This window comes from Hyaena hyaena, unplaced genomic scaffold, assembly GCF_003009895.1.
Source record: "Hyaena hyaena isolate Hyena2069 unplaced genomic scaffold, ASM300989v1 scaffold_9, whole genome shotgun sequence".
NCBI classification, from domain to species: domain Eukaryota; kingdom Metazoa; phylum Chordata; class Mammalia; order Carnivora; family Hyaenidae; genus Hyaena; species Hyaena hyaena.
This window is the reverse complement of record NW_024080641.1, coordinates 7,929,245-7,947,132: the sequence shown is the minus strand read 5'-3', so window position 1 is coordinate 7,947,132 and position 17,888 is coordinate 7,929,245. Positions and strand designations below refer to the sequence as shown.

At 50.5% G+C, this 17,888-nt stretch overlaps 1 protein-coding gene across 2 annotated transcripts in view; it reads left to right on the top strand.

The window, feature by feature from the left end:
* The first annotated feature begins 880 nt into the window (after positions 1–880).
* The window catches only part of SAMD4B (sterile alpha motif domain containing 4B), a 37,675-nt gene continuing 20,667 nt past the window's right edge, over positions 881–17,888 (top strand). Inside the window, exons 1-2 of one of the 2 annotated variants that reach the window (XM_039246303.1) lie at positions 881–911; positions 14,814–15,216. In XM_039246303.1, the coding sequence (XP_039102234.1) occupies positions 15,021–15,216 (196 nt within the window). In that variant the 5' untranslated portion in view covers positions 881–911; positions 14,814–15,020. Of the gene's footprint in view, positions 912–14,040; positions 14,139–14,813; positions 15,217–17,888 lie in introns of those variants that run through there. The other variant, XM_039246296.1, reaches the window with a different exon arrangement.

Sequence of the window (17,888 nt, the reverse complement as noted above, 5' to 3'; positions counted from 1 at the left end):
TACACTCCGTCCACCCCGACCGCATTTTCCTCTAACAAGCCACTTCTCTGTAGCCTCCTGGGCGAGGCCCCCCGCTCCGCTTAGTCACCGGATCCAGGCAAGTCTGTGGACTGAACAGATTACAAGAGTCAAGGCAACAACTCCCGTTTGTTGACGGCCTCCATTGTGTCAAGCGCTTTCTGCGCCTCGTCTCTTTCAAACCTAGTCCCAACTGAAAGACGAAGCAACAGGCTCCGAGAGGGCTGCGGTGGTAAAGCGGGGACTCCAAGAACCCTGAGCGCCGACTCGTCACCTGGCGGCTCCGGCCTCGGGCCGGGCGTGCAGGCGCTGTGGGGAGGCCCGGCCGAACCCCAGATTCAGGAATTGTGACCGAGCCCGCGGCAGCTGAGGTGGACGGGCGCGAGACTGCCCCCTGCGGGCCGGGAGGCCCAATCCCCGGGCTCCGCCGCGCCCGTTGCCCGTGGCAACGCGGCGCACGCCCCGCCCCCGCCCCGCCCGCGGGCCCCGAAGCCCCGGCGGGGCCGCCTGCCCGTCAGCCCTGAGGCCAGCCAATCCCGCCTCGCAGGGGGCGGGCCTCTTGGGCCTCGCTCAACCCCCGGCGCTCCCCTCTGCGCCCGGACCCCGCCTTTCTCCGCGCACACCTCCCGCCCTTCGGGCTGCCCTCGCCGCCCGTTGGCGGGCGCGCCGTTCGTCACCGCGGCGGGAGCTAATGCCGGCGCGCGGCGGCCCCGGCGGGGCGTGGCCAGGGGCGGTGACGCACGGCGCGGTGACGCAGCGCGACGGCGGCGGCGGCGGCGGCGGTGGTCGGTGAGGGAGGAGGGAGGGGAGCTCGCGGGCCTGAGAGGGGGCGACGGCGGCGGCGGGGGCCCGAGGAGGCCCGAGCGGCGGCGGCGGCGGCTGAGGCCGAGGCGGTGAGTCGCGGGGCAGGGCCGGGCGGCGGCGGCGGGGCGGCGCCGGGTCGGGGCGCGCGGGGCTCACCTCGGGGCGCCCCAGGCCGCGCGGGCGACCCCGCCCCCTCAGGGACCCCGAGCCGCGGGGCGGCGGCGAGCGCGGGCCTCGGGGGTCCCGGCCTTCGAGACAATCCCCCGGCCGCGACCCCCGAGTCGCCCGCCCGGGCCGCTTGGGCCGCTTCCCTCCGAAACCCTTCTCACGCCCAGGGGACCGCGAGGGGCCGGGCCATGGACCTTCCCCGCGACCCCCCGCCCTCCCGTAGGCCCGCCTCAGACACCTCCCTGGAGGGCGTTCCCACGGCGCCCCGAAACCTACCTCTGGGCCCCCTGGAAGCCCGCACCCCTCCTCCGGCCCAGAATCTTTCCCGGAGGACCCCCCCCTCCCTTATCTCCCCACAGTACTGTCCAGACACCGGCGTAGGGCTCGGGAATCTTCCTCGGCGCACCCCTCCTCTGGCCCCAGATCCCCCATCCTCCTCCTCCGTCCAGAAATATTCCCCGGAGGCCACTCCTCGTCTATTCCAACAATGTGTGTCATATCTCCTCCCCGAGCCTCCCTCGGAAGCCCTAAAAATCTCCCGCAGGCTCCCGGAGAGCCCCTCCAGACCCCGCGCATTCCAGAAAGCTCCCCTAGCCACCTACTTCGCTGGTCCCCACAATCGGCTCGGGTCTTCCCTCTCACGCGTACCCAAGAATGTTCCCTCCTCCGTCCCTCCCTCTCTCCGTACCAGAAATCGCCTGGGAGACGTTCCTCTCGTGCCCCCACCCCAGTCTCGAAGCCCCCTCCCCACCACCGTGGCCTTTGGAATGTCCCCTGATGTGCCCTGACTTTCTCAGCGACTCCCTGAAATGTCCTCAGGTCCCCAAAAGTCACTCAGAGGACCCCTCCCCAGACACACACACACACACACACTCTCTCTCTCTCTCTCTCTCTCTCTCCCTCCCTCTCCCAGACACACTCCCCCTTCATGGAATCATCCCTTAGGATCCTTCCACAGATCCAAAGGTTTCTCCCAGAGACCTCTGTCCCCCAGGTCTCACCACCAGGAAATGCCCTAGAGATCCCCCTCACCTACCCCACAAATCCGCCCCGCCCCAGATCTCCCTCACCTATCCCGAATATCTCCTGCAGGGGTTCGCTGATGTCTCTGGAGAACTCCTATCCCATATTCCAGAAACCTTTTCCACACCCCTTTTATGTGTATCCCGAATCACCCAGTAAACCACACCGCGTGTTGGAAAAATTTTCTTCAGGATTCTCGAAAGGTCCCTTGTCGTTCCTGATATTCTCTAGAATCCTCCTTAGAGAACCCTTGAAAGTCACACCCCCCCAGACCTACTTTTAGTTGAAGTTTCAAAAGGTTCTTCTCACAACCTCTTCAACCTTAAGAGCCTCTTCATGACCTCTGTGAGGTGGAGTTTTCCAAGACCTCCTCACGTCTTCTCAGCGACCTCTGCCATCCCTCAAGCCCCCCTGAGAGAAGCCCTTGAAGTCCCTCCAAGAGACCCAGCACCCCCCCCAGAACCCCTTGATTCACTGCTCTGAGACCTCCTGCCTTGCTGAGACACTTTTTCTAGAAATTTCCCACCCTGCATTCTTCCTCACAGTTCCCTCAAGTCCTTTAGAACGCCCTCCCCTGTCCTCGGTCTTCCCTCAAAATAACTGAGCTCCTGCTCTTAGAAAGGCCCAGAATTCTGTCTGCAAAGCTCTCTACCCTGACAGTCAACCGTTCCGCTCAGAAGACCCGCCTTTCCCATATTATACCCTTTGAAGACTGTGCTCTGAGGTTTCTCCTCCTCTGAGCTCTCGGAGGAGTCCCCGAAAAGACCTTTCTGCCCTGCTCCGGTGCGTCCAGGAGCTCCCTGAGAAGACCATACCTCCCGCAGACAGCCTTTAGAGAATGTTCTTCAGAATGGGCCTGGATTAGCAGCCTTACCCCCGGCCCTTTCTGACACTCTTCAGAACATCCCCTCGTTTTCCCTCTTCAACATCCCCATTCAGGACCCTGTCGGATCCACCATTTCTAGAATCCTGTTTACACCCTCTCATCTACTCCTCACTCTTTCCTCCCAGATCATCTGAGAGGTCCCTCTCAGATCTGAGCCTCGTTCCCCTGTTGTCCCTTCAGAGGCCGCCAGCACCCTCCAGTCTCCCCCACCCCCACAAACCTCCATGTCACCTTTTAATAAAAAGATCCTCAAGAGACAGCCTCACCTCCTGAAATCCCAACCCTCAGACACCTTTTTTCTTCAGAGACTGAGAGACCCTAACACCCTCCTTTGAGACTTCCCGAGGGCTCCCCCCATCTTCTTTCAGCAGCCTTCTCTTTCCTTTCCCCCTTCGAGGGCCTCCTCATTAGACAGTCCCTTCCCCTAGGGGCGCCTGGGTGGCTAGTCAGTTAAGCCTCCGCCTCGATATCAGCTCCAGGTCATGATCCCTCAGTTTGTGAGATCAAGCCCCACCTCGGGCTCCAGGCTGACAGCACAGAGCCTGCTTGGAAATCTCTCTTTCCCTCTCTCTGCCCCTCCCCTGCTCGCACTTTCTCTCTCTCTCTCTCTCCCTCCCTCCCTTCCTCCCTCCTCTCTCTCTCTGTCTCTCAAAATAAACATAAAAAAACTCCTTCCCCTATAGCAGCGGTTCTCAAAGTGTGGTTCTTGGACTAGCAGCACCAATATCCCTTGGGAACTTGTTAGAAATGCACATTCTTGGGTCTAGCCCAGACCTACAGAATCCTTGAAAACTTGAGAGTAGGACCCAGCAGTGTTTTTAGGAACCCTGCTGGAGATTCTGGTGCATGTTCAAGTTCGAGAATGACTGCTCTGTGAGAGGATTTCCCTTCCGCCCACGCAAAGTCCCCTGAAAGCTGCTTCAGGGTCTGCCTCTGAACTGGCGCCCCTCCTCACCCTCCTGGGGGTCCCCTATGTGAAATATCCACCGTCCAGAAAGACCTCGTCCCCTCCTTGAAAGGATTCTGGCTGCTCTGAAAGGGCATCCCATCCTCTGAGCAATTACTTCATAGTCTACCTTTGAATAGCTTCCTTTCAGGTCTTCCTCAGCACTTTCCCCGTCCGGCTTCCCTCCCGCACCAGACCCCTGGCTTCGGGCTTCTTGCGTCAGATCGCCATCTCCTTCAGCACCCGTGTGCGTCTCCGACCTTCCGTCTATTCCCCACCATGTAGGCCCTTTCCCTTAGAGGCACCTTCAGGTCGTTTTGTTCCCTGTGGCTAACTGTCCAGAGCCCTCCCTTGTGCTTCTGGAGCATTTCTCCCCTTCTCACTTGTAGTTCTTCATGTCCTTGTCCACTCACCCTCACTGGGCCGCAAGCTTGGAAAGTGCCAGGATGTGTCTTGTCTCTCTCTGAATCCCACAAAGTGGGATCTGCCTTCTGTAAGTTATTGGGAATCGTTAGAGAATGGGTGGCTCTTCCTTCTGTCTTTGGCCAGGAGTCTCTAAGTTTTTCAGATCTCACTCCCCATTCAGGTTCTCTGCACCTTCCCCACCCACCAGCCTGCTTTCTTCCTGTACCCAACCCACATTGCCTCTCCTAGGAGAGGCTGCCTGCGCCCCCCCCCGCCCCCCGCTATCTGAGGGGCTTTTCTTTGTGCTCCCTCTGTTTCTGAGCTACCTTGGGTCCTGTGCTTGGTGCCCTGCGTCACCCCATCCTCCCCAGCCTCTCAGCCTCCCTCAGCCTTTATAAGTCTGGGGCTTCCACAGGGCTCTCTGCTTTCTCCAAAGGATTCTGTTTCCCTCTAGGATCAAGAAGGGAAGACGGAGATCACAGGATAAACACTGGGGCCTGCCTTCAGTGAGCTCACAGCACATTAGAGGGGTTGGGCAGGGACACAGGGCAGACGAGGCACAAATCATATGCTGTATAAATTTGGCAGCAGAAGAAGGAGCCCTTTATCTGGAAAGACGTCATGGAAGAGGTGGTATTTGGGCTCGGTGGTGGTCCTCAGGGGTTGGGACGATGGGGAGTGGTCTTCCAGGCAGAGGTGACAGCTTTGCAGTGGGTCCAAGACAAGAGTCTTCTCCTCTCCCGCCCATGGCGTCTCTTCTCTTCACTTAAAGGACAGAGATGAAAGGAAACCGATCTCTCCCCCCTGTATTGTATTTGCCGGCTATACTTTTTGTGACCCACAGAATGATGATATTGGTGATTACTGTTTATCGAGTAATTACTTGCCAGTCACTGTTTAAACGCTTCACGTGTATTCTCACCTCATGTTCCTCGTGGGAATCCTACAAGGTAGGTAAACTGCAGTTAGTCTCGTTTTATAAATGTTGAGGACAGGTGGCACAGATGGGAGGTCTCTGGGCCCTGTCCATCCCAAGAGGATCGTGCTATGAGTCATCGAGTTGGATTTTCTCCTCAGATAGGGTTGGGTGCGGTGAGGAGGCCTTGTAGCCTCCTTAGTGTAAGTTAAGTGGGTAGATCCTGGGGCCAGATAAGGACTTGTATCCCGCACTGTCACTTACCAGTTTTGTGACCCAGACAATTACTTTACTTCTCTGGTTTTCACAGCTAAAAAATGAAAGTAATAATGGTGTCCTATGTTATAGAATTATTATAAGAATTAAGTTAACACATGAAGTAGCTAAAACAGTGTTCTGTGGATAAGTGTTCAGTGTATCAAAAATAAGTGGCTTGTGTCAGCCAGGACTCTAAAAACATAAATGACAGGACCTTAGTTCAAACTTGTTTAACCAAAAAAGAGAAGTAATTGACTTGTGTTACCAAAAAGTCCAGAGCTAGGATGACTTCAGACCTAGCTTCATCCAGGAGTTCAAACAGTCTTCTCAGCAATCTTCGCAAGGAGTTAGCTTCCTCCTCAACAAGTTTCTACTTTGTGGTGACAAAGGTGGCCTTCAGCAACCCTAGGCTTCAGTCCTATCTCAACAGCCTTAGTAGAAAGAGGGCTCTTTCCCGAAAGCCCCAGTTTGAAAACAATTTCTTCCCCGAATAAGTGTGAGATACTAACAGAAGATCCTTAGGGCCATGCTTGGAGTTCTGTGCCCTGGAATTCTCTCTTGCTGACCGAGGTTGCTGTGATTCCATCCCCGGAGCTTTCTGATATTGGTGGCAGTTCCCCTCATCACATGTTCTCTCACCACAGTCATTCTCCAGTCTACGGTCATTTGGATCCCAAGAGAGTTAGTCTGACCCAAGCAGACTTTCCTTTGGGGATCCCACGGAGAGGGACAGGGACAAGAGGACTGGCCAGGTTTGGTGGTAGCCTCAAGGTAGGGTCATGGAATCCAGGAGTAGTGGTACTCAGTCCCGTACCTCAGCTTTGGGTTTTCAGGACTCTGAACTTTGAGAGACAGTGAAGTAAATTACTCTGGGTGGAATTTTGTGTGAATGGTTTTAGTGTGAATTTGTTGAATAGAGTCCGATGGAGGGCAAGTTACAGAACAACAGTGTATAGAGTATGCAAGTCTCAAGTCCAGCAGTTAAACAGTTTTATGGAGGCAGTTTTTTAGGTTCTGGACATAGAGCAGTGAATGAAATAGTCAAGGTCTTACAACTCATGGCACTTACATTCTGATCAGGGTGGGTGGAAAGGAAACATGAAAGAAATCAGGGATATGTGCTATGAAGGAATTAAAACAGTAGGAGGAAAGAGAGGGTGGCTGTGGCCACTATACTCACAGTGGTCAGAATTGGTCTCCGAGGAGGTGACAGTAGAGCCCAATGACCTGAAAGATGAGAAGGTACCAAGTTGTGGGAAGATCTTGGAGGAGGGCATTTTAATGTAAGCATTGTTTCAGGTGGAGAAAGGGCTGCTGCAAGGTTGGAAAAGGTTTCACAGATATTTTATTTAGGGTGTGCTGTGTGCCAGGTGCTATGCCAGGAATTGAAAGTGTATGGGGCGCCTGGGTGGCTCAGTCGGTTGAGCATCTGACTCTTGATTTTGGTTCAGGTTGTGATCCCAGGATCGTGGGATCAAGCTCTGGGCCCCACACTGAGCGTGGAACCTGCTTGGGATCACAAGCTTGGGAAACTCCTTGGGATTCTCTCGTTCTCACCCCTGCTCAGGTGCTCTCTTTTTCTCTCTAAAATAAAAAATTTTTTAAAAGAAAAAAAATACGGCAGTGAATAATATAATCACAGTCTTTCCTTCCCTCATGGATCTTACAATCTACACCTTTCTGGAAGAGCTGCAGCCTTTGATTTCAGTGACTTCAGACCAAACACTCCTTACTGGACAGATAAGGAAGATTGGGGCACACGGGATCCCAGATCTGATTGATGATAGGGAACCAGCCATGTGATGATCTGGGGGAGAACTTCAGGTAGAGGGGTGAACAGGGGCAGAAGCCCTGAGATGTGTTCAAGGAACAGCAAGGAGACCAGTGTGAGGGGGGCAGAGGCTAAATCATGTAGGGGCCTTCAGGGCCATCGTAAGGAATTTACATTTTCATGGAAAAGACATGGGAAACTATTAAAGGGTTTTTAAAGCAAGACAGTGACATGGCCAGATTTTTTTCTTTCTTTTTCTTTTCTTTTTTTTTTTTTTTATGAATGTTCACTGGTTTCTGCAAGGAGAACAAGGGTGAGATGGAAGCAGGAGGTGGGTTAGGAGGCATTCCAGATGAGAAGGGATGGTGACTTGAATATGGTGGTGGTAGTAAAAAATGAAATAGATGTGTTAGAGGATAAAGCAAACAGGACTTAATGATGGGACTGGAGACGGAGAAGAACCCAAGATGATGATAACAGCTAACAACTCTACAAAAGCAGGTAGTGTCACTAAAGCCGTTTCACAAATGAAAACGGTGAAATCACTTGCCCAGAGTTAATGCAGGTAGTAAGTGGTAGAATCGATTCTGTGTCCACCACAGACAGTCTGGTCCCATGACCACTTGAGTTTTGGGAAAGAAAAAGGATTATCAAGATCAGATGACTGGATCTTACGGAAGAAAAAGGAGTCAAAGAGGACTTAAGAAATTCTGAGTTGTCCGCAGAGGTGATAGTTGAATCTGTAGGAGTGGATTACATTACCAAGTGAGAGGATGCAAGTATAGAGAAAGGGAAGCTAAAGATAGAGTTTTGGTGGGGAAGGGTCGACACATGTGGGCATGGGATGAGTGACAGCAATACACAGGGAAGAGTGGGGGAGAGAAACTAGCTTCTCTACTCCAGGGGTTCCCACAGCTTCCTAGGCTGTGCTTATCCAGGAGGCCCCGCCTGGCTTCTCCACTCCTCTCCCTCCCTTCTCCAGGACTGTGCATACAAAAGCCTCATTCTTAGCTGAGGCAATAGTATGCATATTTCATGTACATATTTCAGGGGAAATAACGGTTAGTCTTTATAAAAAGAGAAGTTGAACTCCCTTGGCATGTGACATTCTCTTTCTCAGGTCAGGATGGTCAGTTAACCTTGTAAATAGCCTATTACCTTGTTCATGAAGTATAAGTTTCTCAGAGGCCTAGGTGAGTGCTGTAGAAGGGCTAGGAATGGGTAGGATGGCTGATAGGACCCCCTCATTCATCCAGAGATGGGGGCATTCAGGAGTGTACCTGGTACCCAAGTTTTCTAGGCAATAGAAGGAAACTTACAGGAGGTTGTAATATTCTTAGGAACAAGCAAGAGCTCTAAAACCAGACTGTCCAGCCTTGAAAATCCCAGCTTAGCTGTGTGTGGTTTTGGACAAGTGACTTAACCTTTTCTGTGTCTCAGTTTCTTCATTTATAAAATGAGAATGATGTTATACGTGTATATCTGTATATGTGTGTGTGTGTAATACATGTGTATCTTACGTGTATGCATAAGAGCGTATATATTGTCAGAATTAAGTGAACTCACCCACAGAAAGCTTTTAGCATAGGGTCTGGCATATGACCCGATACATGGTATATGAAGACATGCTAAGTAAGCATCATGGTAGGTATGTTTATGTACATTGTTTCATTTCATTCTTACAACAAACTTTACTGAGGAAGAAACTGAGTTACTTACCAAAGGCCAAGGGAGCAAGTAGAGCAAGTAAGTATCAGTGGGAGAGCCGCGCTTTCGGCTACATCCCACTCCACAGCGCTGGTTCTGAGTGAGGAGAGCAGACCTCCAGAGACATCTCCTGTCTGTGGGCCACTTCTTGCTGTTTGAAGCCAAGGAGGGGAGCCTCGTGAGTAATTTTTCCTAGATCATCTTAGCCAATTTGGGCTTCATTTTCCGCTCTCCAGGATTGGTAGATGCTTCCAAAGAAGGTTCTTTGATCCCTTAGAGAGCAAATATGGCGGCAGTTAGTTGAGCTATTTGAGAGACTTTTCCATAGGAAAAGTAGTGTCTTTCCTCAAAGGCAGGGAGTCATTTTTGGTTACACAAAGATCAGAGCAGTGGTGAATTCAAGGCTCTTCCAACTTCAAGAGATAGAAACACAACTCAAATAGGCATCGGCCAAAAAGGGATTTATTGGTCCATATGACTGGAAGGAAAGTCTGGGGCGAGGAGGCTTCAGCCTGGCTGGATTGGATCCCGGTCTTCACACGTGAACAGGTCTCCCTCTCTGTCCTCTCCTCCCTTGACTCTGCTTTCATCTGTGTTGGCTTTGTTCTGCAGTAGCCTCTCCCTGTACCTCACTGAGGTGGCAGAAGTGGCAGCCAGTAACATCGGGAGATGTATAATCTGAGCAACTCTAGGGGAGAGCTGCTTTTCCCCAGCAGTGTAGACTTTCCATGTCTACTCCTGGAGCCAAGGAAGACCGTTACTTTTCCTAAGGGGGCTCGGGAGCTGGTATCTGAAGATGGGAATGGATGGTTGGCAGCAGATCCACCAAAGTCCATCACGGTATGAGGTGCCTTGGAGTAGTCAGTGTTGACGCCTCCTCCCTGGGCCATGTCACCAACCTAGGTCTTCCCTTCTCGTTGCCACCAGGCACCCAGGAAAAGAGGTAGCCAGGGACCTCTGGCCCTTTGATGGAAGAAGGCCATAGAATCCTCCTCTCTGGGTCACCATCCCAAGCAAACACCCAGCTTCCTTCTCCTGTCTTAAAAGCAACTGTTTGTTTCTCTGAAGCCCCCAGTGTTTACTGATGACTGTCATAGCCATTGTTGGGCACTAGGTCTTCTCTGCCAGTCATGTTCCCTTGCACAGCTGGGTGGCTTGAAGGTGTAAACCAGAAAGGCCCGAGGGAAGGGCAGTTCGCAGGCTTCTGGTCTTTGCCCAGTTTGTGTCCATCTGGTCCAAGGACCTCAGGCCACAGGCTTTGTTTGTTCCTGAGAGTGGTTCACTGTTGCTGTTGTAATGTGAATTAGTTTCCAATATATTTTTTTAATGTTTTATTTATTTCTAGGAGAGAGAGAGAGACAGCATGAGCAGGGGAGGTTCAGAGAGAGAGGGAGTCACAGACTCTGAAACAGGCTCCAGGCTCTGAGCTGGCTGTCAGCACAGCGCCCGACGCGGGGCTCGAACCCACGAACCGCGAGATCATGACCTAAGCGAAAGTCGGACGCTTAACCGACTAAGCCACCCAGGCGCCCCTAGTCTCCAATATTTAAAAATAGGGGGATTTTATTTAAAAATAAATCTGGTTCCGCTTTTTTTTTTTTTTTTAATCTAAAAACCAACAACCCTGGACTCCCATTCCCACATGGCAACTGTTGATTAGAGCTAAAATCATGACTTCTGCCTTTAGATAGGGCATGTGCTTTCTGACTCACCATGGTCCTCCCCAGCCTGCTTCATTCAGAACCTGGACTTAAAAGGGTCCCATTTGAAACCCCGCTCTGTCCCAAGCCTTTGCTTGTAGCATCTGGCTTGGGAGAAGACGCTGGTCATCAGCCTATTTGGGAGGCACGGTGCTATTGCTCTGAAAACTAACAACCCAGTAGAAGTTTATGGGAAAGAATGCACAACTTTGGTCTCTTTGTGGATTTGGTCATCTTTTTTGCCGTAAATGCTGTTGGCATATCAAACCTCTCGTCACAAATGTTCTCTTCTGAAATAGTAACATGTCCTTCTATCTTATGAGTTGCCACCCAGCAAAGGAATCCCTCCCACTCCCAAGGGATGTTCATGTAGCCTCCCCTTGACCACTTCCAGCAGCCAGGGAGCTTATTACCTCCTCACATGGCAGCCGGCTCCATTCTTGGATGGATATATTATTTTAAAATTCTTCCTTATGTTGAGGCAGCTGCTGTCTCCTTGGGGCTGAAATCCACAAAATGTTGGAGCTGGAAAGGGAAGCTGATTTTTTGTCAGGCATGTGAACTACCACTCATCCATCATGCATCCGGGGCAAACAGTGATAATCAGTCACATTATTCTCTCCCACTGAGCCAGATAGTGGAAGGCAGCCTTAAAAAAATTTTTGTTTAATTATTTAAAAATTACAAAAGCAATACGTGCTTACTTACAACTGGTGAAATGCTCCAGAGTTATAGAAAGAGAATGTTATTGATTCCTCCTCCTCTCCAAGGTAAACCAATGTGAACAGCTTCCGGTGTGTCTTTATACACATTGCTCTGTGCACATACACGTGTAGATACAACGAGGTGTATAAGGGTTTTTGCATCGCTTTTTATTTTCTTTTTATGAAAATGGCGTTGTATATATTACCATGGAGCTTATGATCAGTCCTGCAGGTTGGTGGTAAAAGATCAAACGCTATATATAGATGTAAGCATACTGTGGGGTTTTTTTTTTTTTTTTTTTTTTTGTATTCTGCTGTCAGAACCAAGCATGTTTTTAATAGCTGCGTAATATCCCTTTGTATGAAGTGTGCCCCAATTTATTAACCCCAGCCCTTTGATGGATACTCCTATTGCTTCATTTCTTCAGGATCCTTCAAACCATAGTGCCCCAAGCAGGCACTACCAATCGTTGGTTCAGCCTGTGAGGTAAAACGCATTTGTCGTGTCTGACCCAGTCTGACTCCTTATCTTACACTTTGTAGAGAAGGGAAGCGGACTCGCTCCAAATCAAAGTCAGCCAGTGTCTGGGGCAAGACTAGGACTGCATTTTCTTGACTCTCAGCATTTCCCGTGTCCCCTCTCACTTGAGCCATCTACCCTGGTTCTCCTCGGAGTCCAAGAACAAATCTAATTCCTCTTCTGTATGCTACCTTCAGATATTCAGAGTCGGTTATATCATTCCTTCTAAGTCCTCTCTTCCGCCGGGGAAATTTCCTCAGTGCCTTCAAACTTTTCTCTTAGGATAAAGTTTCTAAATCTGTTTACCATCCTGTGGGTCGTTCCTTCTGTCATCTTCTTCTCTGGGACTGTAGAAGTCCCAGTTGTGGCTTCCACAACTTTATTCATTCTTTCAGCAGATACATATTAAGCACTGTCTGTGTGCCAGTCATGATTCCAGGCACTTGGTAACCATATAGCTTGCTTTTTGGTGGAAAGAGAAACAACAAACATAAATAATATCTGAGGGTGTCAAATTGTAGAGAAGAAATAGCCTAAATAACGTGACAGACCCCTTAGATCAGACCAGGGAAGCTGTCTCTGACGAAGTAACATTGAGCTGAGACCTGAGTGACAAGTAGGGGACAGCTATTTATAGGTCTGGGAGAAGAGAATTCTAGTGAATAGAAAACTTGTACAAGATAAAATTGGAGAGGCCACAGGAGTCTCGCAGGGCCCTCTAGACCAAGATCCATTCAGTTTTAGTTTAGGTTTTATGTAAGTGCAATGGGAAATCATTGGAGGATTTTAAGCCAGGAAGCAACATTTGATTCCTTTTTTAAAAGATGTCTGGGGGTGCCTGGGTGGCTCAGTCGGTTAAGCGTCCAACTTCAGCTCAGGTCATGATCTCCCTGTTCGTGGGTTCGAGCCCCGCGTCTCACTGGAGCCTGTTTCTGATTCTGTGTCTCCGTCTCCTTCTGAACCTCCCCTGCTCAAGCTGTCTCTCTCTCTCTCTCTCTCTCTCTCTCTAAGAAATAAATAAATTTTTTTTTAAAGTTTAAAAAAAGAGATGTCTGGGGGCGCCTGGGTGTTTCAGTCAGTTTAGCGTCCAGCTCTTGATTTCAGTCAGGTCATGATCTCCTAGTTTGTGAGATCGAGCTCCGTGTTGGGCTCTGTGCTGACTGCATGGAGCCTGCCTGGGATTCTCTCTCTCCCTTTTTCTCAGCCCCTACCCCGCTCATGCATGCCTGTTCTCTCTCTCTCTCTCTCTCAAAATAAATAAATTTAGGGGCGCCTGGGTGGCTCAGTCTGTTAAGTTTCTTACTTTGGCTTAGGTCATGATCTCACGGTTCGTGGGTTCGAGCCCTGCGTCAGGCTCTGTGCTGACAGCTAGCTCAGAGCCTGGAGCCTGTTTCAGATTCTGTATCTCCCTCTCCCTCTGACCCTCCTCTGCTCACACTGTCTCTCTCTCTCTCTCTCAGAAATAAATAAAAAACATTAAAAGCTGTTTTAATAAATAAACTTTAAAAAATTAAAACAATAAATAACAAAAAGATTTCTAGGAGCAGCTGGCTGATTCAGTTGGAAGAGTGTGCAACTCTTGATATCAGGGCTCTGAGTTTAAGCGCTGCATTGGGTCTAGAGATTAATTTAAAAAAAATAAATAACCTTAAGATTTTTAGGAGGACTGTTAACTTGGAACAAGGTTTCATTTTCCCCTACACTTTTCCTTATATGCAAAGGGCCTGACATCCGGGCCAGTTAGCTCTGTTAAGGTGTCCCACAGAGGACCTGCCAGGTGAGTCATGGCCATTGTCAGACGCACCTCACAGCCGTCTTCAACAAGAGCACAGGAGGTCAGGGAGATGGCAGTAGCTCCCTAAGACCTGAGCCCAGCAGGTTCAATGGGTCTTTGTGTGGCGTCCTCAGGCCTTTGGCAGCCAGAGGGAGATGGAGCCAAATGTGGTTTGGGGATAGAGCCAAGGCACTGGTTGCGGGACAGACAGGGAAATGTGAGCGGAGACCTGGAGCTCGAGACACTTAGAAAAAGGCTTCAGAGTCGCGTCCAGAAATCCGTCAGCTGAAGAATAGTCCTGTTGTCTGCCCAGTTAACACAGCTCCTGTGTAGTTCCTGTCCAGGAGAGGAATTTGAACACTTTCTTGCTGGGGAGTTTCTCACTTTGGATGTGACCCTTCTCAAGCTGGCATCCTCCGTGCTCTTAGGAGTCTGGATGACAGGCAGCCTGGCATCTTGGGAAGCCAGGGAACTTGGGTCAGGAGTAGCCTTCAGAGGAATGAAGAAGAGGTCTGTGGAGACTCAGCTCAGAGCAGAGGTGAGTGGGATGGTAGAGATCAGAGCTGCACCTTTTCTGAAGTGGCAGAGCTGGGCTGAAGGAAGTGAGATCCCCCAAATCTTTGAAAAAGCCTTTGTCCATGCCCCTGCCCTTGGGCACCCAGGCAGTTACTGGTCACTTAGGTGTCTGCATACTCGAGATCCCCATGGAGGTCACCACCCACTCACATCCTAGCTTTATGAGTCTTTGATTGAAATAATATATATAATCTCCGTGGGGTCCTCTTAGCAGGTGAGCAGTCACTCCTTACCACTCTCAGAAGAGGTAGGTCAGGGCATGTGCTGGGGGTCACATGTCACCTGGGACCAGGTCTCCATTAATTCAGATCTTTCCCTCTAGTGTGCAGCCTCTCCTATTTCCCGTTTCTGGAAAATCCTACCAACTTACTCTGCTTCCTTTGGCCCTTGACAGCCAGGACCGAGGGGCATCGTCTTCTTGGTCTTTCTGATTCCCAGTCAAGGCTTTTCTCTGCATCTGCAGGTTGGTGGGAAAGTTGGTTTAGTATCTGGTGGTGGCTTCATCTTTTTCCCAGGAGCTTAGCAGAGCAGATATCCTGGGAGAGGAAGGCATAAAGCCTCCTCACCTTCTCAGCCCGCACTCGCCAGGCCAGTGCTAGCCCTTTCATTGTGTCTGACACTTTCCTTCCTTTTCTAGGAGCCTGGAGAGGTGTGGCTGGACCAAGACCTCCCCCGATGTGAGCAGGTTTCTTCCTCCCCACTCTGCCCGCTGCCACCACGCCAGGGAACGTCCTCAAGCCCTGGCCCTCAGGGGAGAGGTAACAGGAGCTCTGAGCCGAGACCATGTGACGGCGCTGGCCCTCGCCACCGCCGTCCCCCCCACCCTGGCCCCAGGCCTGGCACCATGATGTTCCGTGACCAGGTGGGCATCCTCGCTGGCTGGTTCAAAGGCTGGAATGAGTGTGAGCAGACGGTGGCCCTGCTGTCACTTCTGAAGCGGGTCACTCGCACCCAGGCCCGCTTCCTGCAGCTCTGCCTGGAGCACTCGCTGGCGGACTGCAATGACATCCACCTGCTGGAGTCGGAGGCCAACAGTGCTGGTGAGTCTGCACCCCTAGAGCTCTGGAGCAGGAGCAGATATCAGAGGGCCGAGGAGGCCCACCCCATGATGCTGCTGAGAAATGTGGTTTCTAAGCTGGTTGGGGAAGGGGGAGTCCCTGACCTCCCAAGTCATCATCATAAGTCTGGGGCTTTGTTGCCAGAAATCCTCAGGCATGAACTGGGTGGCTATTGGGGGAAGGCAGTACAAACTGGAAACTGCCCATAGCAGAGGAAGGGCTACGGAGGGTGGCTTGTCTGGGTGACTAAGAGAAAGAGACTAAAGTCATTGCTTAATGAAACGGGATTGAAAGCTGAACAAATAAGTCATTTCTCAAGCTCCAGGACACCAGAGTGAATTTTAGGAGAGAATTCTAGAAATTCACGAGTATTCTTAAATTATTCTTTATGCCCAAAGATAAGTTGGATTTAAGGCATAAACATCTTCAAGAGAGTTTTTAATTTAGATACAGTCCGTATCAGTTCCCTAGGCATTCAGTAGAGAGGTGCTGTGTGTACCATGGGGTTGGCATTCTGATGGCTGAGCCAGGCTTCTCTAGAACTCTCCCAAAGGCCCCAGTCATAGATAAGAGTCAGGCCAGAGAACCTTCTCAGGGACACTGCAGAAGCCATTCTGGCCTCTAGGCTTCCACAGGACTGGTGACCTCGATGACAGGTAAGATGGAGGCCAGAGAAGAGGGCATGTCAGGCGTACCTGAAGGTAACTGGGAAGGGGACCCAGGGGCTCCGCGTTAGTGCATCCAAAGCCATCCCATCTTCTCTCCCATAAGACTCTCTCATATTAAGCCCTTAAAACACACCAAGTGCTGGCTGTGCTTGTTATACTAACTTGGAAAGCAGTACTTTGTAGTGGATCTGGGGTCAGACTGTCCAGGTTGAGATCCCAGTTCTGTCATTTGCAGTATAACAAAGTAGCTTTTTCTGAGTCTTGGTTTCCTCATGTTTAAAGTCAAGGTAGGAGCTATGCTTGCCTTTTAAGGGTAGTTGTGAGCTTTGAGAACAGTGCCTGGCATGTAGTAAACACTTTATGTGTCATTTGTTTTTATCATGAATAACTCATTTAGTCCTCACAACAAGCTCATGAAATTGGTGCTTTTCTTTTTCTCTTTTAATGGGTAAGGAAACCCTGGGCTGCTAGGATTGGGACCAGGGAGTCACAGGGTTGCCAGGCTTCCCTCATCTCCCCAGTCCCGTCGCCTTCGTAACAATCACCTTTATGTTTCTGAATGTTTACGTGCGAGTCACAGAAGCACCTGGTTGTAGGGTGAGGTGGCTCCTCAGGCCAGAAGTCACACCAGCTTGAGTCCCAGTCAGGCGGATAGTGAGAGCAAGGACCTAGCAAGGCTGCAGCAGGCTCAGGGCTCAGCAACTTCACACCCCTGCCCCCTCTCCCCTCCCGGGAGGGCTTGTCTACTCTGGCATCAGTGGCAGCAGTTCTTGCTAGTGACATGGCTCTGTCCCCAGAGTAGGACTCGCGTGGGGCAGGCCATTGTCTCCCACAGCTCCGCCACCCCATCCTGTGAGAGCAGTTGGATGAGCACTAGGTGCCAATCTTGTCTACGTATTGGGATCACCAGTGGTGTTTGCTCTGTGTATTTATTAGAGCATGTTTAATTTTTACATTTGTTTTTGTAACTTGTAAAATCAAACCCTATGAAAGGTAAAAAGTAAGATCTCCTCCCTTCCACACCTCCACGTGTTCCCAGCTGGTGTATGTTCTGTGAGGTACTCCTTGTACATATGAGTACACACATAGTCTCCCTTCAGCCTTTTCGTTGTTTTGATCATTTCTTTAACATTTTTTTAATGAGAGAGAGAGACAGAGCCCGAGTTTGGGAAGGGCAGAGAGGGAGACACAGAATTTGAAGCAGGCTCCAGGCTCTGACCTGTCAGCACAGAGCCCGACGCAGGGCTTGAACCCATGAACCATGGGATCATGACCTGAGCTGAAGTCGAACGCGTAACCAATTGAGCCACTCAGGTGCCCTGTTTTTGATCTTTTTTTGTTTTAAGTTTGTTTGTTTGTTTTGAGACAGAAAGAGCATGAGCAGGGGAAGGGCCAGAAAAAGAGGGAGAGAGAGAATCCCAAGCAGGCTCCACGCTGTCAGTGCAGAGCCCCACGCAGGTCACGATCTCACACACTGTGAGACCTGACCTGAAACCAAGAGTCAGCTGCTTAACCGACTGAGCCCCCCAGGCATCCCGATTATTTTAATACATAGAGTGGAACACTGTGCACATTAACCACTCTCACTTAACAGTGTAACTTGAAGATCGGTTCATATTCAGCACACGTGTATATGCCTCATTGTTAATGGCTGCATAATAGGAAGAACAGAACCATTTATAGAGCCCTACCTGGGTATCAAGCAGTGCTTTACCTTTTTACTCATTTAATCCTCATAACAGCTCTGTAAGTTACTCTTTCACTGTTCCCTCATTTTATAGATGAGGAGACTGAGGTCTGGAGAGGTTTAGTGACTTGCCCTGGGTCATATCAGTGGTCAAAGGTGGAAGTGGAATTTGACTTTAGAGCTCTTGGCTCTGGACCCGTAGGCTCTCCTTTATGGTATGTTTGGTCTTGCTCCTACAAACGGTGCTGTGATGCGTCTCCTTTAAGCCTCTCTAAGATAAATTCCTCGAATTCTGTGGA